The sequence below is a fragment of the Electrophorus electricus genome, chromosome 8 (genome assembly GCF_041902795.1).
Source record: "Electrophorus electricus isolate QZ-2024a chromosome 8, ASM4190279v1, whole genome shotgun sequence".
Taxonomy (NCBI): domain Eukaryota; kingdom Metazoa; phylum Chordata; class Actinopteri; order Gymnotiformes; family Gymnotidae; genus Electrophorus; species Electrophorus electricus.
In genome coordinates this window covers 19,980,543-20,003,400 of record NC_137504.1, presented here as the reverse complement: position 1 = coordinate 20,003,400, position 22,858 = coordinate 19,980,543, and the positions used below count along the sequence as shown (strand labels likewise).

The 22,858-nt window shown below is 40.5% G+C and overlaps 2 protein-coding genes across 5 annotated transcripts; one reads left to right on the top strand and one right to left on the bottom strand.

Annotated features, from left to right (window-relative positions):
* Positions 1-56: 56 nt before the first annotated feature.
* srek1 (splicing regulatory glutamine/lysine-rich protein 1) lies at positions 57-10,308 on the bottom strand. Of its 3 annotated transcripts, XM_027025379.3 has the most exons (13): positions 9,046-9,180; positions 7,463-7,873; positions 6,688-6,816; positions 6,205-6,320; positions 5,816-5,980; positions 5,201-5,379; positions 3,936-4,066; positions 3,687-3,798; positions 3,467-3,577; positions 3,065-3,223; positions 2,701-2,772; positions 2,492-2,618; positions 57-1,249 (listed from the first exon to the last, which is right to left on the bottom strand). In XM_027025379.3, exons 3-13 carry the CDS (start codon positions 6,716-6,718, stop codon positions 1,109-1,111), a joined length of 1,344 nt encoding a protein of 447 aa, XP_026881180.2. In that variant the 5' UTR covers positions 6,719-6,816; positions 7,463-7,873; positions 9,046-9,180; the 3' UTR covers positions 57-1,108. The 3 variants fall into 3 exon arrangements, with proteins under 3 accessions (XP_026881180.2, XP_026881176.2, XP_026881177.2); XM_027025375.3 differs by lacking the exons at positions 6,688-6,816; positions 7,463-7,873 and adding an exon at positions 10,054-10,308 and having other exon boundaries at positions 9,046-9,179; XM_027025376.3 differs by lacking the exons at positions 6,688-6,816; positions 7,463-7,873 and adding an exon at positions 10,054-10,308 and having other exon boundaries at positions 3,098-3,223; positions 9,046-9,179.
* Positions 9,436-22,269, top strand: tmc2a (transmembrane channel-like 2a). Of its 2 annotated transcripts, XM_081718615.1 has the most exons (21): positions 9,436-9,669; positions 11,834-12,023; positions 12,186-12,224; positions 12,400-12,748; positions 13,405-13,560; positions 14,212-14,302; positions 14,401-14,482; positions 15,415-15,521; positions 15,615-15,713; positions 15,860-16,002; positions 16,388-16,535; positions 16,823-17,011; positions 17,310-17,489; positions 18,010-18,168; positions 19,069-19,197; positions 19,286-19,353; positions 20,357-20,596; positions 20,817-20,942; positions 21,047-21,125; positions 21,246-21,363; positions 21,456-22,269. In XM_081718615.1, the coding sequence occupies exons 2-21, from the start codon at positions 11,984-11,986 to the stop codon at positions 21,659-21,661; spliced, it is 2,748 nt and encodes a 915-aa protein (XP_081574741.1). In that variant the 5' UTR covers positions 9,436-9,669; positions 11,834-11,983; the 3' UTR covers positions 21,662-22,269. The 2 variants fall into 2 exon arrangements, with proteins under 2 accessions (XP_081574741.1, XP_081574740.1); XM_081718614.1 differs by lacking the exon at positions 9,436-9,669 and having other exon boundaries at positions 10,360-12,023.
* The last annotated feature ends 589 nt before the right edge of the window (positions 22,270-22,858 follow it).

The following is a 22,858-nucleotide window of genomic DNA, read 5'->3' as shown; positions in this document are numbered from 1 at the left end:
AAACACATCCACGCCACACTTCACAAAACAGTCAGAATTCAGGAAGCTTGATGTAATTCAGTTCAAGAGATTTTAATGTTAGTTCCCACCGTCATACACGCATGTTTAACCAAATCACAAAATCTAACAAAAATGGTAATAGAAAAAAATAAATAACATTCAGAAGTGTCTAATGTTCACTAACTTAAATGAGACAATCCATCAACCCAAACATTTCAGAAGTTTACAGTAAGTCTTCACTAATCAATCAATGTAGCTTTTGAGACACTGCATTAAAAGATTTGCATATAGTTCATCATATATAAAAATTAAAATACCACACTACTTTAAATGTGATGATACAGCTCAATAACTAACACTTTTTGTACAGAAATATAAGGAAATGTACCATACATCTTATGCCTACTCGTTAGTTTACACAAAAATATTTTTTTAAAAATACAACTAAAAACTGAGCACTTACAAGGTTTTTAGTGACTTTTTTAGACAAATGGATTAGATATATATTTCTTTTCCATAATTATACTTTAACATTTTTTGTAGTAACCATCTTTTTCCAGGCACTTTTTACATGCTATGTGTGTTTTTCACATATTTCCCTTGAAGTCCCATTGTTGTGAGGGTCAAACTGTATCTTGAAGAAAGTGTTTCTTAAAGATATAAAAAGAAATGTATATATATATGAAATAGAAACAATACATACATAACTACATACAGGTGCATCTTTCCAATATAGCTTTCACACAAGGATCTGTCCAAAAGCTATTCTTCATCAGGTCCATATTCCTTATAAACATATGACCAGCAGGAGACTGATGGCCACAGAAAATGCCTTGTAAAATATTCTGGTACGGAATATTGCTGCATAACCAATAGAAGCTGAAGAAAAGAAAAGAAACAAAAACAAACAAACAAACAAACAAAAAACAACAACAACAACAAAAAAAAAAAACACCTTTGAGGGGCAACCTAGAAATGTAACATACATTACACTTCTTTAACTCCAGTTGACAAAGTGTTAAGATCGACCACCCCCAATCCCTGCCACAATGATGCAGAAAAGAGTCCCAGCAGCTGTTGGATCAGCTTGATCTGGGGTTGGGCACAGTCACTCCTCCTCCTCTCCGTGCGTGCTGCTGTAGCTGCCGTTGAGGTGGGCATGGGGAGACAGGTCTTCACTAGCACCACAACTGGAGACCTCGCCATTGCTCTCGTAGCCCGGCTCCTGCTGCTCATACGCTTTCCCCTGCTGGTATGACAAAACACACATGCACACAAGTTTGAGTTCTTACAGTGTCGTGCCTCATATGACATGCAACAATATTTCTGTGGCTCTGGAGATAAAAAGCATGGATAGCAGTTGTGTGTTGGAAGGCATAGTCCTCTAAATTACCTGTACAAGTTCCACGGCACATGTAAAGTGCCTTCTGCAAAGTACCCGTTCTTTGCTTTTTGGAGTATTTACTTTTACTAAGTGTGGCTAAAGCTGTTAACTAAACATGTCACATGATGCCGAAGGTCAAAATAAAATTTGGTTTGATTCAGAATAAGAGATGCAGACAAGCCCTGGAGTGCAGTCCTTATATAACCCAGGCATGAAAATGTGAGGAGTACAAAAGTTCAGGAAACCCAACTTGCTGTGAGTAAGTCTGAAGGCATCCTCACCGGGCAGAATTTTGCTGATTTGAACATGAAAATGAAACATTGTGGTGCACATAAACCACACAGAAGGGAAAAAAAACCCCTCCATGTTCAGGCAAGCAAAAAGGCTTTAGAAATAAGGTTACCAAATAGATATAGAGATATAGACAAGATATAGATATTTTCTTTTCCAATAAATTACACAGTGTGAGGCAAACTGCCATTTTTACTGAAGACCGTTTGGCGACTAATTCATGAAAAAAGAAGGTTCTAGACATGGTTAAAAAAAAACAAACACACCCTGTAACACTACACTCATCTGCTGTTCACTGGACAAACCGGTGATGTTACAAAAGCATCATGAACAGTATGAATCTGCCTTAGATAAACTGCCAAGGCACGGAATTATACATCAGAGGGACGTCACTGCTGATCAATTTATACACTGTGGAACTGTAGAAACATACACTGTAGAACTGTTACACTGTAAACACATGGCTCTTGGCTGCAGTTTCACAGCATATATTAATTTATGTATACTGGACAAAATCACACTGTAATCTCTAGAACCAAAGCCTCAATCAGACTCAGTATATTGCTACATGCCAAATATTCCCAATAAACAGATTATACCAACTACAGTAAATGCTGAGGTAAAATTTAACAATTTACAGGTGTTACACTGATTTAAGATACAATAGATTTAACTCTGTCTTCTGGTTCTTGAGAGCATGATTACCTTTAAGTCAAAGATTATCTTTAAGTCCAGTGTAATAGACGTTACTGTTAGTTACAAGGAAAAAGCTTAAACAGGCCCTCATGTTTAAGTGTGTATGTGTGTTAGACTCACCTGGGTGGTCTTGGCCTTGCGCTCCCGCTGGTCCGAGTCTCTGGTGCTCCGCCTCCTGGAAGCGGAGCTATCCCTCCACTCCTTGCTGCTGTCCCGCGTACGTGCTCGCCTTCTCTCCTTCCTGCCTCTTGGACACAGGAATAAAACACGTCAACACATCAGCGCAGACGGCTGGCTGTTAGTGACATCAAGGGTTATGCTGCCATCACCTCTTTGGTGAGGCAGACCTCGCTTTCCTCCTCGGTGTTCTGGACCGACTTCTGCTTCTCTTTCTATGTCCCCTGGAAAGAACACAGCACTCACACTTATTATACAGTAGAAGCAAATGTTAAGTGAAGGGTGTTTGAACCCTTCAATGAAAACAATGTGCTTCTCAAAAAAAAAAGAAGAGATGCCAATATAAAACTCCGGCATGCTAAGAGAAAAAAAAATGTACAGAACATGTTGATAAAAGGGTGATCTACAACACATACACACAAAGCTTTTTAAAGAAGCAACTTATACAAAAACACTAATGAAAGCACGAGTCAGTGTGCAAATCAGATGGCAAGATGTGCTGCTGCCTAGGAGTACCGGGTGGCTTTTGGCAGCATGGCTCCTGCTGACCTGCTGGTGCTGCGCGATCTCGGAGAACGGCCGTAGCCTTTGAGGGGCGTTCTCCCTTTTTTCTCTCTTCTCCTGTCATCCTCATCTCTCCTCCTCATCTTCCCATCCCTCTCTTTTCGCCTGTCCCTAAGACACATAGAAATGTATTAAAGAATATTCTTACAAAATGTATATATAAAATCTTTGTGATTTTTTTTATTCACCATTCAGCCTAAAATAACATACAATATGTAGCATTACTGCTGTAAGTCAGAATGGAAACATCAAGGGCTTCAGCTGGGTTGACAGCAGTCCTCCCAGGTTTGTGAATGGGGCCAATGCAGTGGTTAAAAGATTTGACTGTGGTTGAAAGCAGTTGCTCGAGCTCACCTGGAGCGTGACCGCGTACGGCTGTGTCTCCTCTCCCTGGAGCGTGAACGTTTCTTGTGTGAGCTGCGAGAGTCGCTTGTCCGCTGCCGCGACCTTCCCGACAACCGGCCCCTTTGCCACAAAACCAAGTCAAACGTGACGCGTAGCGTTTCAGCACAGTGGGACAAGCTTTAGGGAACACGGCCAGAGCGAGACAGAGCCAAGGCGCAGCTGGGCTTACCGGTGTCTAGAGTGCGAGCGTTTCCGGCGTGAGTGGGAGCGCGAGCGCGAGCTGGACCGAGACCTCCTGGAGTGCCTGGATTTGCTGGAAGAGCGCTTGCTCTTGCTCTCCCCTACACCCGGTAACAATGCCGATGCACGCAGAAACATGGAGACAAAACACAATAGCAGGTTAGCATCCAGCAAGTGATGGTGGGCCCGGCAGCGAGTTGGCAGCTGAGGAGCTGTGGGGATGGCTGAGGGAGAGCACCTGGCTCAATAGCTGCAGCAATGGTGGACTGAGCCTCTCGAACTCTCTTCATCACATCCTCCAGCTCTTTGGCTGCAGCCTGAGGGGTCAGCTCAGGAGGTTTCACTATGGCATTGTTCGAATGGTTGATCCTGGAAGCATACATGATCCAAGCATTAACACTTAAGAGCCCGGGATTTTGTAGTGCACTCAAACAGCTGCGGCAGCCATTCTGAGTGCTCGAAAAGTGAACGCTTATGTTTGGTATAACACACACAAAAACATTTTTATCGTTTTAAAATGATTTTTTTTAACCATAACTCTTCTTCCCTCTGAGTTACATCAGCTGAAGTGCTTAGGCTAATTATTGCCATAGTAAAGCCTGATATGCTGGGGGGGGAAACAATTAAAACCTTTACATGTGCTTTCAAGGTAAATACTCTCAGAAACTTTTTTTACTCTTGAATATTAATTTCTGAACAATACCAAACAAACATGCACTAATAGAACTATAATAAATATATTTATTTATAGTTATTAATGATAATATATAACTGTAATAAAAGTCATGGATCAGTAAACATGGAGGATTTGTTAAAACTTACATCTCAATTTCAAAATGCTCAAAATAATTGTCACAGCAACTCTAATGTTAAAATAGACAGAGTCAAGTTATGTTAAATATATATACTTAATAATAAAGCACAAGATTATTCTTTCTTTACCGTCAGTCAGTTTCTGTCCACAACACTGCTGGTGGCTGGATATTTCTAGATATAAGCCTGCTCTCCACTTACACACCCGATGGCAGACACACAAACTCCACACCAGCACTGGTGTGTCTGACACATGCATATCAGCACAAGCCCCACTACCATGTCTGCGTCACTGCTGTGATGAATGATCAGTCAACCAAACAGCATCTGGACACCAGTGATTCTGTGGTCAGAAACTATGCAGTGATGATCTGGAGTAAAGGGTGGCTGGCCTGTTCTGCTTGGCAACATGTTGGCTATGCACAGATAATGTACACCAATGGCCATTGGCCATTGGAGTACAGGTGCAAGTCGGTAAGGAATACAGGTCAGTACGAGAGTGATGGACCTCAGGCCAGTGCACCACGCACCATGTCATCATACACATGCCATTGCCGAACCAAACACCCTCTGCTGTTCTTTATTAAAGTTCCCCTCATTGGGCATAAAGGACACGGACTCAGTGTGGTAGACCTCCAGTGTGGGAGACCTCGTCAGGTCAGGGAAAGAGCCAGCCGGGCAGCCACTCACTTCAAGGCCCTGTCCCCAAACATGACGCCGTTGAAGGCCAGCGCTCGAGCCACAGACTCCTGGTTGGCGAACTCCACAAAGGCGAAACGCGTGGGCTGCGTCTCATCACCTGCCATCCGTACGAACTTCACCTCGCCTACCTGCTTGAAGAACTCCATCAGCTGCTCGGCTGTGGTGGTCTGTGGGGGAAGGGCCATAGAAAGTCTCACACACGCACACACACACGTCACTTGAAGAGGAAGGTGCGCAAGGCACTCACACCAAATTTCTGGAATCAGAACATTAGGGACATAAGAAATAATTCCCTACTATGAGGAGAGCTTAACTACACACCTAGAAAACTTGGCTGATGAATAACCAAATAACAAATACACAAATGTAGACCTTTGCTCCTAGGATGACACTGCGTGCCCTGTACCAGACACTTCTCTAGACCTCTTTTCCACCGAGGTCAAAGCGACTAATTTTCTAATTTCTTAGTATCTAGTAAACAGAGCATAACCAGTAAATGTTAGCCTGATTTGGCTGACCAATCACATTTGTCATAGGCAAATCTAGGGAAATCTAAACTCCCTGTCCTCTCAGGGCTGAGAAGAGAGGGCTTGAGATGGATACCTGAGAGTTCAGGTTGCCAACGTAGACAGTCCTCCGGATCTCGTCAATTTTGGAAGGGTCCACGTTGCCCATGATGGGGGGCTGTGGGGGAGTGGCACTTACTGCCGCCACGGAGGTGTCCCGGCTAGGTGGCTGCGGGCCCCGCGCGGGCAGCGGCAGCCCCAGCTGCAAGCAAGGTCGCAGCAACCATTGAGCGTCAGTTAAAGTGAGGAGGCGGGGCCAACATGACTGCAAAAACTCTGCCTCCAGCTTCTGTTCTCAGAACATTAATTCTATCTTTATTGTTATTCACAGGTGCTCCCACATAGAAAAGTTCTCAATTCTTAACTGTTACTACAGTCTTTACTATATGTTATTTGTTCAAAATGTGGGGGCGAGCATTTCCTCACATTCTGGAGTTGAACAGGGCTTGGAATTGGCAGAAGTCCTCCACCGGGCATCAGGGTAGCCACTGGGGCAGCAGGTGCCAGGAGAGACAGAGCCTTGGCCTCCTCAGGGATCTTTCCTGCAGGGTGAGAGTGCTGGCGTTAGAGGGAGCCATGGAGAGCTTACACCACTTTCTCCCTTCTAAATGCACACAAGAAAGAAAAGGTCCAGAATACACATCTTAGATCTCTAACACCGAATAGTTATCAGTCCTTACATCCTGTCACTAGTCCAAGTTACTTGCTATTAACCATGTACAATTTACCAGCTTCAGCACAAGACTGTAAACATCTTTTTCACAAAACAAAACCAAAAAAAAGCTCTCATTCTCCTTTTCTTTCTCTCTCTCTCTCTCTCTCTCTCTCTCTCTCTCTCTCTCTCTTTTTTTTTTTTTAAAGATCAACACAAATGTAGAGAATGAGGGAACACTTTGTAGTATGGGTCACCTGTACTGGAAACATAATGGTCATGAACCATACGATATCAAGCATGGACGCTTTTCTCCCTGGGGCGATCGTGTCGCAGTGTTGGAAAGGGTGTGCAACACAAGACAACCGTTCATGTTGGCTGCATCACTAATAGCACACAGAACATCAGATACAGAAGAGAAGAACATTTTAGGTGCCTTTCAAAAGTCCCCTCCCCCCAAAAAGTGTATACCTATAAACTTGCCAGAAAAAAAAAAAAAAATCAAACTTTTTTTTTTTTTGTCCAAAAATATTATTCTGTCAGTCTTGGTAAAATAAGTATTTTATACATGCTTTAAGGTGTGACTGTCAGCTCTAGATTGGTGTTGGGTGGATTTAGCTGGATGAAGACTAGATGGATTTGAGCATAAGATAGTCCCATTCTAGGGAAAAAAAATAACTTAAAAAAGCATGATTTTCCTTAAATGAGCAACAATCATGTGCTTATCTGACGTTAATACAGGTAACACTGGTTGCTGTAACTTCCTTAGCCCTTGTCACAAAAATTATATTGCAAGACCTAGAGTTAAAGTGGTCCACTGTATGATAAATATACATTTCTGGGTACTGCACAGGATCCTTATGTCAAAGTGAATCCATGACCATATGCAGAAGCATGAGAAACAGACAGACATACAGACAGACAGAGAGAGGTAGAAAGAGAAAAAGAGAGAGAGTGAGAGAGAGAGAGAGAGAGAGAGAGAGAGAGCGAGCGAGAGACAGAGTTAAACGCCAGTCACAGCTGCCTGTGTACCGTTCAATCCCCCTTCATTACTGGACGCCAACCTGGACAGCACTGAGAGACACGCAAAAGAGTGCAACTGGATAGGGGGGAGGGGGGGCTGGAGACAGAAAACAAAAATAAAAACAAAATGGGGAAAAACAACACAATGAATATGCAACAGGCTCTTCTAAAAGTCAAACAACGGACAATGTCAGAGAAAAGAAAAGAAAAGAAAAAAGAAAAGAAAAGAAAAGAAAAGAAAAAAAAAAAAAGAAAAAAAAAAAAGAGACAAGGTGTCCATCTTGGAAGGTTCAGCAGCTACGCTCCTGGTCACAATCCCCCCTTGAAGGCAGCGTGGGCCCCAGCGGGTTTAGTGGCTTGGAAAACAAAGCCTTGTGTCAGGCTAGTGTAGTACTGTAACGCCTGGGCCACTCTAGTCATCTGATATGCACACATAATCAACACAGAAAAAACATACAGAAACCAAATTAATCAACGCAGTAAGCCATCCAGCAGCACGAAGTCACGAGGACAAGCAATTTTTTTCGGTAATTTTAGGGTCAGATTAGCTCAGTTAAGATACCAATATTCATTAGAAGCTTTTTATTTTAAAAAATGGACTGCAAAATTTGTTTTATTTGTTTTCAGAGATGAAAAATTAAGACAAACCAAAAAAAAAAGAGAGAGAAAGGAGACAGATGGTTAAGCAGTTCTTGTACTGCAGCCCTGAAATAACCCTTTTGCTAAGACAGATCTTTTCATGGCCGCAGTATGAACAACAGGACAGGCATCCTGGATTCCTGCAAGGAGCCTTCTCTTGTAATTCCACTTGCTATCAGGACTTGCACATCTGTTTGTTTGTTATTTCACTGAGCAAAGCCTTGCATATTTAACAAAATCAAGCAAAATCTTAGATGGTTTGGTAATGATAAGCCCCTCAATTATGTGTAGAAAGCAAAACATTCAGTAAAACTCAACACTGGTACATTTCACAACACTGGATCAGGAATTGTTACTCCAAGCAAGCGAGTTACTGGTAGAATAACAGAGGGCTTTGTACAAATATTGTTGTACCTACCAAAACAGATCTACAAAAAAAAAAATAGCACAATAAAATGTGTTTAGCATGCTCTCTTATTGCTAGTTTAAAACTAGTAGTCTTTGGTTGCTTAAACAATTCCTGATTCAGTCTTTAACCTGCCCATGACAGTTAATTTCATACAAAAACAGGTTTTACTAGGACTCCCAAGTTCAGCTACACAGAGCCACTTCAAGAACTCCTAATAGTAATCAGCAACGATGCATTTTTTAGTTACATCCCATTTAGCTGCCGATATAAGTCTCTACATTAAACAACACAAGCTACAGCAAACTGCTACAACCGATGGCTACACCAGCAAATAAGAGAGCATTTTGTTTCCGCACATAAGAAAGATGGTGCACATATGAGAAACAGTGACCCAAACAAGGCTAGGGCAGGCAGCCTCTGAAGGTCTATTCCAGGCAGCCTAGGAAGCCTCTCAAGAGGACTGTGTGCAAGCATATGTGACCCCTCCCCTCCACAAAAGAATCTGTCCGACTAGAACTGTGTATATAAGATAGAAGTTACTAACCTTCTGCGCACGGCACAACAATGAGAGCTCGGTCAATAAACACAGTGTTGGTTAAATGCTGGGCCACGCCAACACTGCTTGGCTCGCGGTACTTTATGTAACAGACTTTAGATGAGAAGGAAAGGGGTGTATTGCTGAAAGAGAAGCAATAGACGTTTCAGTCAAATATTTCTTGGAAGATTGACAAGTCTTACCACAGAATGCTCCTGAAAAGACACTTGTTTTAGCCAACATGCTGTTGGAGACGCATCTTATTAGATATTGGCTATAGCAGGCCAGGAGTCGCCCTGGAGTTTAATAAGGTCGTCTTTAAAGCTGTCTGTCTGACTACTTATTTAGTTTCTTTTTGCAATAAGGATTCGTATTCAGCAGCGTTGAATCCATTCGGAACAGTGCGATCTTTTCACTGACCCTGACTGAAATTTCCCCTCTTTAGGAGCACAAATACACCAGTAAACCTGTATCCGGAAAATGTGATCGTGCTGTAATAATCTCCATGCAATAGGGCAAACCGGATGTACTAACTTTACAGCTATTTGTGGATAACGCTATAGCTTTGTAACGCAAACCTGTGTTCGCTATACAAATTAACAGCAACGATCATAACTAGGCAACATGTTAAAGGTAGACACACTGATGTGAATGAGAGCGACTTCTAAAATGTCAAAAATGTAACCGAGTAGCAATGTACAAATGATGAAAATACTAGCTATCTAACAAGAAAAAGTCATCTAATTTCGCTGTTAGCTAACGCTAGCTAGTTAGCTAAGTTTGCGGGGCTGCTAGCGTGTTAGCGCCAGATAATGTGGGGATTGTTTTTTAGATATGCACTGGATAAATTAAACAGTTTTGAATGTTCTAGGATACAATCAAAAGCATTTAGCTAGCTACTGTAATCTATCCTGAACAAAGGTGAATTTCTGAACAGCTTCTTGGTAGAAAGCACTAACAGGGCCTAAACACCCTCGGTGTTTCTGGATTGACGTTGTCCCGCATGCATACACTTACTCAGGGGGGTAAAGCCTCAACTCTTCGATATCCCCGAGGAAGCCGAAGAGAGTTCTCATTTGTTCACTGTTAACAGATGCGGACAGATTTGTGATCTGAATAACAGCAGTGCCTAGTATTCCACTCATTGTATTAAATGTTTCTATAAAGACTTTATAAAATACAGATATATAGATCCAATCGCTCGTTGCTTGCTAGCTAGCTAGCTAACAAGCAATACTCCAGCCACCTCTAAAATTTCCAATCTTCAGTATAGCGGGGGTGGTGTACTTGGGTCCTGGCCATACTGTTTGACATTCACGCACCAGTGCCACCTTCAGTCTGGAGTGTTCGAAATAATAAAACTATATGCTTTATCCATTGCCTTGTTCTCGAAAATAGTCGAAATTACTTATTAAACTTGTGGAATACTATATCAATAAACGATAATTATCCATCATTTTCATATTATATAGAAAATAAAACTGATCTCTACTTTTATAGATACGTACGTTACTTATACTTAAATTGTTTATATTGTTGTTATATTGTTATATTGGTGTTAGTTGTTCGGTGTCAATCAGAGGAGAACATATTTCTTCAGACCATACAAAATGTCTATTTTAAGATGAGATGTGATATCCATCTCTGCCAAACAAGATACATTAACATTGAATTGCTACTCATACACATTACATGAGGTAAATCATTAATTATTAACTCACCATCATTTGAGAAGTTTAAAAAATGTTTTAGAGCATTGTTTTTGAACCAAGACTATCACCATTGTGCAGAATGATGTGGATGTTCAGGAGGATGTGTGTCTGTATGTGAGTGCAAATAGGTCCAAATATGCCAAAATATGTTATTACCTTTGTACATGTTTGGAAATGTGTATTTTAGTGAAGGTTGATCTAAAAGATTCAAACAAATTACTATGTTGCGGTTTGTCTATGAAAATTGAGACCCTCTGAATCATCAAACAGGTATCACTCATGTGTGTGTGGAGGTATGCAGGTATTTAGGTCTTTGAAAACATGAAATATTTAAATTGGGGAATATTTTGTAGCCCCAAGGCAACATAAAAATAATAATGTTTTTCAATATTTATTTGAAAAAGCAAAGGAACCAAAGATCTTTCTGGAGCGAGAAAGGTGTCAATAGAAATAACCCACAATAGAAGAATATGTCAGTATTTGCATATGTGTTCATGTGAATATGTAAAAATTACTCAACTATTTATCTGGAATATTGTAGCTCACGTCTCACTTATGAATTATTCAAATAATATTATTCAAACAATATTCTAATGTCCAAATATTTGTTGGGGAACTTTTTAAGTAATATCCATTGAAAGAATATGCCTCACGCTTGTATACAACTTGCTATATGAAACTCTAAAGCTTAATATAGTGTGAAATATCTTTAATTGCATGTGAAAGGAAATCTAAACCTTCATTAAATGTTTAAGAGTGCTCATCTTGTGACAAGTGGTGGGTGTCATGTATCCTAATAAGTGAGAATGTCTGACAGTTTAATCAGACATAATATACTCCCTTGTTGGTCATAAGAAAGCATTGTTGTGTTAAGTGTTAAATGTCAAATAGCTGAATGCTCCTTAACTGAAAGTGTCTCCAGTGCTCAATTTCTTACTCTGTCAGTCCTAGCTATTTCTTTTTTCCCCCATTGTATAACGTGTCCTGAATGCATGCAAATCTCCAGTTCAAATTCAAAAAGATTTTTCCAATGATTTTTAGTTCTGCTTGCATAGTGATATTGACATCATGCCTGCTGATATTAGACATATCTGATGGGGAGATCACATGGCGTTGCCATGGAGAGGGAGTTAGTTACTGGATAGCGGCAGCACACCTGCGCTGGGGGCACCAGACTGTCTGTGCTTCGCAGAACATCCCAGCACCCACGGATCACCCAAGAAAGAGCTCCTGAAATGCCAAAGAACAGCGATATAGCAAGGAAATTAGAGGAGGGTGAGCAATTTAAATTCAAATGAAGTGGTGTGTTGTGTAGTTCACAATTCTACATTATTTGACTTGGTTTGCTCTATTTTCAAACTCATATGGTTTACTGTGTTCTTCATGAAGATGTCCCAAAGTATTAGTGGAGTACTATGTGTTTCTATGTTATTTCAGTGGGAATAGAGATTGATGGAGAAGTGGACAGTGCACAGGGTAAGTGCAAAAGTCTTTTTTTTTTCTGCACAAATTTGTGTGTCATATCAGTCTGCATTATTCCAGTGAATATGATGACTGTTCTTTGCTGACATACACCAACGATCTACTATGAGTGTGCTGCTGTGTTTTGCTCTGATGAGCACTCCTTACATGTGTACATATGTGAATTCAGAAAACAGCACACCCAAAAACAAAGGTGGCAAAAGAACAGCAACAGAGAAACGGGGCAAAGCGGCTGCCAGCGAGGATGGTGAGGACGAGGATGAAGACGATGAGCCCCTGAGGGGTCGGCGAGCAGCCAACAGGAGAAAAGTGGCCCAAAACGAGACTTTAGAGGAGGACAGTGATGACGATATTCCTCCAAGGAGGTGTGCTGGGAACCGGAGGAGAGGCAAACCGGGTGGGAGCGCAGCAGAGAGTGGGGGGGGTGGCAAGCCCAACAAGAGAAACAAGAGAGGTGGCAAGAAACAGAAGGAGGACAAAGTCAAGGGCAAGCAGGATGAGAAGAGCAAGAACAGTAGGTATGCTGGGAAAGAGCCATCAACAGAACTCCTGTTTTACACAGCTGTTGCAAAGCAGTTCTTACGATTTAGCACTAAGGTGCAAATCAGGTAATAAAAAAACCCTCAGTTTTAAGTTTTGTGTAATTGGGGTTAGCAAATATATAATTGGGGGAAAAAATAATACTTTACTTCCTTTTTATTTTCAGAAGTTCAATAATATCAGTGCCTTATTTTTTTTCCAGGGGTTAGTGTGTAATTGTAATTGGTCCCAACAACGTTTGTTTCATTACTAGAAGTGTTAGCAGTTTAAGTGCTCATTTAGAGTAACCAGTGAATATTTCCTCATTTTTACAGTCCTTAACTGAGCAGTATACCTTAATGTTTATTTCACAACCATTGCATTTTTAATGCTTTGGCTCCACATGTAGCCTTTGATCGTGTATTTTCAAAAGGCAGAGCCCAGCACATTCCCTGACTATATCTACTGCATCATTGCACAAATGTTCTAAACATGAAACCCAACCATTGACTGCTTTGCTCGTCAGGTTCTAGGTCGAGGTTTCCCCTTTATGCCTGAACTCTGTTACAATAGATCACCATATCTGTCTGCTAGCACCCTCCCGTGGTACTGTTCACCACTCCTTTATTCTTCATCCCTCTATTCCTTATCCAAGTGAGGACTCAAAGTCAGAGAGGGGTGGAGAGGAGGAGGAGTCCATGTCAGAGGGGGAGAGGGCCCAGCTGATGGAAGAGGTGGAGGAGAAGAAGAAGCTGATTGCTAACATTAGGAACAAGCCCTGGCGCATGAAGAGGAGACTTAAACATCTCAAGTAGAGTAAAGGAGTTCTCACCAAATACTGACAGCATGCTGTCTAGAGAGCTGTTTAGCATAAACGTGGGATGGTATGGAGTAAACCAGCCTGTGATTGGTAGATGCTCTAATGGCTCAACCAATGGTTGATTTACTTCATAGGTGTGAAGGGAGGAAGGTTTCAGAACAACTGGGGATTGGTACTGGTCCAGGGGCTATATCTGCATTTCATAACCTGCATATATAACTGTATTTCATACAAAAATTATAAGAGCAAACATGTGAAGGTGGGTGGCTGACATGGTGGGCCCAGTAGAGATTCAAGCAAATATACAAAATGTTTGTGAAGGAATTATTTTTATTTATTTCAGGGAATCTAATCATTCATTTAAATTACCCCACCAGCAATTTTAGGTTGCTGTTTTAAAATATTTTATTACTACTGGGGAAATTGAGCTTGATTACATGAATTAACATAAACTTGCATATTGATAAGATAATTTATAGAATAAAGAAGAAATTAGTTGACTATATGCAAGACAATTTCTCTTTCTTTAAATTGAGAAGTATCAGTTACTGCCATCATCTGTAATGAATTTACTTCCTTTAAGGTTTCAGATTTCAGGTTCCCAAATTCCCTTTTTGGCCATTTTGCACGTGTCCTCTTCAGGGAAGCTCAATTGTTTGTGGATAAGTTTGAGGGAGCTCTGGGCAAAGGGAAGGGCAGGAAGCTGTATGCCTACAAAGTTATGATGATGAAGGTAAGAAAGACAAATCTCAGTATATATGTTACAGCTATATATATTAGTGTCATATTCATGTCAAATTTGCTTTTATTTTTCTCTTCATTTTCTCACAGAAATGGATCAAATTTCAAAGAGATTTTGAAAATTTTAAGACAGCTTGCATACCCTGGGAACGGAAAATAAAAGAGGTTGAAAGTGAGTGGTTTGGATATAAGTGATCTGTTTCCGTATGAATTTTGTATTGTCTAATTAAGGTATTCTATGTTATTCTATGGTTACTGATTCATGGTGAAACTAATTTATATCTGAATGCTTATTCCAGGACTGACTCTCTAAAGAGTTTAAAGTGCATTAACAACAATGACAAAAACATGCAAAGCAAGACTTAGTTTCATGTTACCATATGCTCAAGCGTATAATTATGCGTAATGTTTTAGGATTATGAATAGCTGTTTCAAAAGTTGACCAGAGGTGGGCACATGCTGTCTCTGAGGGCATTTAGGAAATGTCTGCAGAGGGTAGATTGAAACACTGCAAATGATGGTGGGGGAAGGCCACAAACCAACAGTTTCAAAGAGCAGCAAAAGTATCTTTATAGACTTTTAGTGCATAATAGTATTAGACCCTAATAAAAGTGTTATTAGAAACTTTACTAGGGACTATTTCGAATGGGATCACTTTTAAATGCATTTGTCTAAAATGAATAGTAAAGATTTCCTTGAGCTATGACTCCATATTTTGTCCTGTTCTGATTTTTATTTCAAATTAAATCAAATCAAATGTATTTATATAGCGCTTTTTACAACAAATGTTGTCACAAAGCAGCTTTACAAATGTCCAATGTAAAAGGTTGTAAAAGGTTGAAAGTCTTGCAAGCTTTAAAATGCAGTGGTTTAACAAATATTTGTGAAAGCTTTATTACAGAGATCCAGACATTAAATGCTATTAAATAATATATTACAAATTAAATAATATACTACATTAATGCAGTTGTTTTGAAGGGTTTCTAGGTAAATACTGTCAGGAAACAGATTATATTAAAGCACCACATTGCCACCTGGTGGAAAGAATAGAAACGGCCTTCCATGTGATTTTTCGACCAAGAAATTTGTATACTTGACTTTTAGGTCACTTTGGTTCTTCTGTCGCATCTTATTTCATCTTCCTTCGCTGGATGTATGGCATGAACCTAGTTCTCTTCAGCTTGACCTTTGGCCTGGTTGTGATCCCAGAGGTCAGACATATTACGATTCGTGTATTAAAGAATATTATACATCATTGCTTTTTTTCTCCTAATGAATCAGAAGCAATGGTGTATATCTCACAGCTACTCATGGGTCTGCCCTATGGATCTATTCCTCGGAAAACGGTGCCAAGGGCAGAACAGGCCACTGCCATGGACTATTCTGTCCTCACGGACTTTAACGTAAGATAAGTACCTTATTTAATACCAGATCTATAAACTACATGCTAGAGTAAATGGGGCCAGTATGCTGATCTTTATGTTATACTAAAGAATGCATTGTGTGCATCTTGGATAATAACCTTGTTCACTAAATTCTATTTTAACAGGGCTACTGCAAGTATTCTGCCCTTTTCTATGGCTACTATAATAACCAGAGAACTGTCGGCTTCCTGAAGTTCCGTCTCCCTCTGTCCTACCTCATGGTGGGCATTGGGACCTTCGGGTATAGCCTGATGGTTGTGATCCGAACGTGAGTGGAACCCGTTTCATCCATTACTAGATCCTCTAGAAATGGCATGAAGTATCACTACAGACCATGGTTAATATTACACAATCAAGTGTGACCTTGATAGGCTAATGCAGCTCAGCAACTTTCATAAATACATTTTGAAAGGTTCAGATGAAATGATGATGTGCTTTGAAAAATTCAGTTATCTGTGCAGATTATGCATCTTGGATTAGGCAGTAGTGATCTGTAGAGTTTGGATTTAAGATTGGATTTAACTCTACCTAGAGTCAGTCTCCAAACCGGTTGCTTGTGCAATGTCTCAGGTTGGAAGTATGCGCTTCTGTTATCCTGCCAGCCAGAGTGGACTCCCCATGAGTTTACGAACACAGTCCACTCTTGCCGATAGGATGGCTAAAAACGCAGATGTGGGGGGCGGGGACGGTGAGGACAATGAGTTTACCTTCGCCTGGAAGATGTTCACCAGTTGGGACTATCTCATTGGCAACGCCGAAACAGCTGACAACAAATATGCCTCCATTACAACCAGCTTTAAGGTGTGTGTGTACATGTGGGTAGATATAGATCTGTTTTTCTTTTTTTTTGGGGGGGGGGGGGGGGGGGGCGATCATCTGTGTTAGGTTGCGTCTTATTTTTTGGCTGTTCTTTCAGATGAAAGATGTGAATTTCCACTATATATAAGACTAAAACACTTGGCAATATTTTTGCTTGTAATTTGTGGGGAAAAAAATCCCTTATTTTATCTTAGTGGTATTTAACAGTGGGTGTATGTGCATGAAGTTCAATATAAGTCTGTATTAATAAGTTGTGCTGTGTGTTGCAGGAGTCCATAGTGGATGAACAGGAGAACCAGAAGGATGAGAACGTCCACTTGAGGAGATTCCTACGTGTGCTAGCTAACCTCCTCATCACCTGCACCCTGGGAGGCAGCGGCTACCTCATTTACTTTGTGGTGAAACGCTCCCAAGAGTTTGCCAATATGGATAATCTAAGTTGGTATGAGAAAAATGAGGTAATATAACACAGCTATGATTCTGCTTCTCTGAAACCACACCAGCATAGGGTTTGGACTGAGCTCAAAGGTTTGTCTTGCTTTTGTTAGGAAAACAGAGCCAGGGTTCTTTGTGAAACTAAATCAATGCCTAAATCTGGAATTTCATGTTTTAGGACAATGAAAAGCAACTGTAACATGTACATTGAATAACAACAACATAGCACTCCCTTTTCCTAGCATTTCGTGAGCTGGACTTCAAAGCTTCAAAGTCTTAAAACTAGAGAATGGTGATTGCATGCTGGTGTATTCCTTTCAGCTGGAGATTATTATGTCTCTGCTGGGTCTGGTGGGCCCAATGCTGTTTGAGACTATTGCTGAGTTGGAGGACTACCATCCACGCATCGCCCTCAAGTGGCAGCTTGGACGCATCTTTGCCCTTTTCCTGGGCAACCTCTACACTTTCCTGCTGGCTCTGTTCGATGAGGTCAATGCCAAGGTATGAAAAGTCATGACCACGTTGTGAATTTTATGATCCCATGATCCCCAACTTAGACCCTGCCCCTACATGTCCAGTCAGACCTTCTGGCTGTCTCTGCTCATATCTCTCATATTATTACTTCTAGTTCTGTTACACTTTGTGTCAAACGTTAAGCCAGTTCTTTTTTTTTTTTTTTTAAAGTATCTATTGGTCCCTGAGTATCTAGCAATTACCAGCCTAATTCCAATCTACAATCTTTTTAAGATGCTAGGGAAGGTGAGCAATTTGAAGTGGCTTGATTAAATGTAATCTTTTATGAGTCTTTTCAGTCAACTTTTCACTTACTGCACAGTACTGAGGCTCTGCTCTTCATGATCTTCTTCTTATTATTATTAGTAGTAGTAGTAGTAATATTATCTAAAGGTGTTCTCAGCATGAAATCACTGGTCTGTATTATTGTCAGTTATAAATAAGGCATTTTGACTAGGACTAGAGGAGAGGGTTAATGTAATGAACTCATTTGTTTTTGGTCCTTAAGCTGGAGGAAGAGAAATCCATAAAGAACGCCAGTATCTGGTTCATGCAGGAGTATCACGCCAACTACACTGCCAATAACCCCAATGACACTGGCACACCACCCCCTATTGACCCTTCTGATGTCATCCGAGGCCCATGCTGGGAGACAACAGTGGGGATAGTAATGACCCTGCGAGCACTTACACTCATGGCTTCAGTGAAAAAAAAACTCACTTCAATGAATATATTTGTGCTAGACTACTATTATTACAACATTTAGCTGACACTTTTATCCAAAGTGACTTACAATTATGACGAAGTACAACTTGAGCAATTGAGGATTAAGGGCCTTGCTCAGGGGCAACTTGGTAGTGGTGGGGTGTTACATTTCAGCAGGAACAGGCAAGAGGCAGAATGCAAATGCAGGAGGTGGTTTAATCAGAAAGGGTAACCTGAGGCAAGGGCAAACACTGAGGCAAAAATAATACATAAACTGAGCAAACAGAAAAGCAAGGGCAACGACAATAATGGCCAGCGTAATCAAGACACAACAGACCAACCTAAATTACCAAAATAACCAACCACCTAGGGAACAAAACACAGGGCTTAAATAAACAAAACAATCATGCACTAAACAGGTGAACATGGGAACAGCAAAAACTAAAACAAGGAGTGCAATAGAGGAACAGATAGGGGCGGAGAAAATGAAACCAAGGAACGGAACAAGGAAGTAAAGGGAAAAAGACATGAGAGGGAAACTAAAGAAACAGTGACACCAGGAGAGTAGCCATTCATGACATGGCGATTGAACCCACAACCATTCTGTTTACAAGTACAAGTAATTTAACCACTGAGCTATGACTGCCCAGTATTAAGCCTTACCCCTTGTGCCTGGTGTTGTGATTACAGTGTGAAAATCTCAGGTTCAGCTTTGAGTTTGCCTGTGTAAACATGACTGTGTAACCTTGATGTAATGATGTTGAATTTGTGCATATTACTGCTCATTATAAATGAAATTGAACATATCTAGCTTTCCAGCCTTAACTCTGAGGCTGAAATTCTTCTACCCTGTCCACAACAGGAGTTTGTGAAGCTGACTATCTCAGACATACAGGTCACCTACCTTACCATCCTTATTGGAGACTTTCTGAGGGCTCTGATTGTACGGTTCCTGAACTACTGCTGGTGTTGGGACCTGGAGGCAGGCTGGGTGGGTGTTTCAGCTTCATCACTAATCTCACACTCAAGCTTTTAAGGTTACCCAGAAGTGATTCATTAACTTTGATTTCTATATTCAGCCTTCCTATGGTGAATTTGACATCAGCGGTAATGTGCTTGGGTTGGTCTTCAATCAAGGGATGATCTGGTAGGGTCACTAGGCCAAATCTGTTTTATAATGGATAGGAGCAGAGGACACACACAGTGCAGTCTGTAGATAACAAGACTGCTTCACAGCTTTTACTGGTTCGGTTCTGTGCTCTCACACATTGGATTAGAAATGTAACAATTACTATGAGCCATCAGAGGAAGTGTCAAATTTAATCTGATGGTAATCTGAAGTCATCACACATTGGGTATATTTGGGTATATTTTTGCCTTTGTCTTGCTTTCAGGCTATGGTTCATCTGTGCATATTCACATAATCTTAAATAAAGACTTTGTCCAAGAACTCTGCAGGCTTTGTTATCTACAATTTAGTAAACTTTTCCCAACAAAGGTTAATATTTCTGTTTGTGGCTTATCACTCACTTGCATTTTGTGTTTAAGACTGAGGTCACAAGGTCTCTTCATGGTAGACTTTAACATGGTAGAGTTTGACAAACCTATGCCTACATTCTAAATATTCTTGATCTGTTCAGCTGTTTTCTTGTATCAAAGTAATCTTTGGTGATTCCCTACTTGTGGTCTGCCAGGTTATTTTCCTGAAGCTGAAAAGTGCATTATTTCTTCTTAACAATGTGCCGAACATTTGGCTGTGGTACAGCTAATATTTTATCGCTCTGTTTAATTCATATTTTTGGGTCTTAGACTGACAGGTTCAAATGCCTTGTCTGAACTTAGGTCTAGACACTTCTTCACTCTCTTGTGGACTAATCCTACAACAAAACAGCTATAATACACATGTGAGGAGCCACAATAGAGCTATGTATAAAAATTGGAATTGTAAATTGCACAACTATAATTGTAATTCACACAGTGGTCAACCAGCATGGAATTAAAGCTAACAATATTCATAGTAATTGTTTAATTTCAAAGCTGACGTGCAAGAGTACAGAGCTGAAACAAAATCATCTTTCTTTCCAATATCATACAAGACTGTATGTATATGTGTGTGTGTGTGTGTGTGTGTGTGTGTGTGTGTGAGCTAGGATGGGAGCTTTTTATGCTCCTGGCCTGGTGGGTATCAACGTCCTTCGTCTCCTGACGTCAATGTACTACCAGTGCTGGGCTGTCATGGCCTGTAACGTGCCTCATGAGCGGGTCTTCAAAGCCTCCAAATCCAACAACTTCTACATGGGCCTTCTTCTTCTCATCCTCTTCCTCAGTCTACTGCCTGTGGTCTACACCATCATGTCTCTGCCACCATCCTTTGACTGTGGGCCATTTAGGTCATACACACATGCATGCACATGCGTCCATATATGCACGCACGCACACACACACACACACACACACACACACACACACACACACACACACACACACACACACACACACACACACACACACACACACACACACACACACACACACACACCTTGTCCAAATCAAAACATTCTTTCATATTTGGAGAATGCAAATTTTAATCACCGTTGTCCTTTCTTGCAGTGGCAAGGAGCGAATGTTCGATGTGATTACTGAGACCATCGATCTGGACCTGCCTGCATTTATGGGGACGCTCTTCAGCTATGCAGCCAACCCTGGCCTCATCATCCCTGCCATTCTTCTCATGGTGTGAGTTGCCCTTTATTCAAGCCCTTGATCATCGTGTCCTGTCAGTAGCATGAGTGTAGCACAAGACTTACGCTTAGCAATAACGCTTTGTACTGTTTCTGCAGTTTGGCTATCTACTATCTGAACGCAGTGTCTGAGGGGTATAAGAATGCCAACATGGAGCTGAAGAAGAAGATGCAGATGGTATGTTAGATTTTAAACTCTGGAATCCTTAATCCCCAGCAGATGTTCTCCTTCTATTGAAAAAACCAAAATCTTTACAAAGCTGGTTTTTGTTAGTAAATAGCAGTGCCTCACTTCTAGGCAAGAGACGAAGAGAAAAACAGGCGAAATAATAAAGACAGCACCAATCAGGTACTGAAGGATTTAGAGGACTTGCTACCAAATCGCTCAAATTTGCCTCGTCCAGGAGAGCAGGAAGGTAACAACAACAATATTCCATAATTCCATGAAATGTTTGTGTGTTTAATTGGATTTGATTTGGTATCTGTTTCTTTTCTCACTGTACTCCAGAGAAGCCTGAGGAAAGGAAAGCTCCTAAAGTGAAGCCGGGTGCTGCTGGCAAAGGCATAAATGTGCAGAAAGACGTGTCACTGGCGTTAGCCAATCCGAACACTCGAGGGCTCATGACCCAGGCCCCGGGCCCCAAGCCAGTAGGTTGTCTGCCTGGTAATGCAGGCCCGGGCCATAAGGGAGCTGCGCCACCCCCCAGCCACTAGCTCTTTACCAGGATGATGATGTAGTATACTGTGTGTTATCTGTCTGTACACCTGAGTCCATTTACAGTAATTAACCAAACATTTAGAGAGTATTAAATAATAGAGGCTTTATGTCCAGTGGTAAATAGGGGTAAACAGTGTGGGTGCTACATTAAATACATTACATATTGACTTAATATGGGTTGTAGTACAGTATCATTGTTTGTAGAATACTACTGACAAAACTTCAAACCTTTAGTTTTTTATTTACTAAACAATCAAGAGCAATTACAATAATAAGATTTGTATCATAATATCATAATCATACTCATAATATTTTGTCATCATCTGTACGGCAAAAAATAAATAAATTTGAAGAGTTTTTTTCCTATAGAAATAGGGGAACACACCGGTTTGTGGGAAACAACAGAAGCAACAGAATGCAAAAACGTGAATAGAGGACAAAATAAAGAGTAATAGATTTGATATTATGCTTAGTGTTGGACACTGTGTATTTTAAAAATAATTCCTACTTTTTTTCTTCAAAAAAATGAATAAGTTGTATTTAATTTCTGTGTTGACTGGAAATGAAATAAATAAAAGGGTGGTCTTTATGTACTTTATGTACTAAGTGTCCAGATGTCCAAATAAAATAGTTCTAATTAAATAAATAAAACAGTTATAATCTTCAGATAATTTAAAACGGTCTCTTATACAGTTTGCTCAGACACTATTACCCCCCCCCCCCCCCATAAGGCATATATAGTCAGATGTGTAATTGTTATATAGATTGTGAATATTAAAGAATATCATCAAGATAAGGATATACCAGGATAATGTCATTATCTTTATTGCCAGCTTTCTAAGAAGCAGGACTACAGTGACATATAGATCCAGAACTCTGGCTGGATTTGAACCTAGGACTGCTCACGCCCTAAATGAAACTCATACACCCAGACCAACAAGCCCTCTCCCCCCGGCACTCAACCCCAAACCACTATCCAACACTTTTGAAGTACTTATTTACGTTTACATTTGTGTCATTTAGCAGACACTACTAACAAATTACAAAGTAAAAATTTAAAAACCCTATGTAGATAGATAGATAGATAGATAGATAGATAGATAGATAGATAGATAGATAGATAGATAGATAGATAGATAGATAGATAGAGTAATTGTATTTTTAAATCACAGTCCAGGTTCCACCTGGCTGCT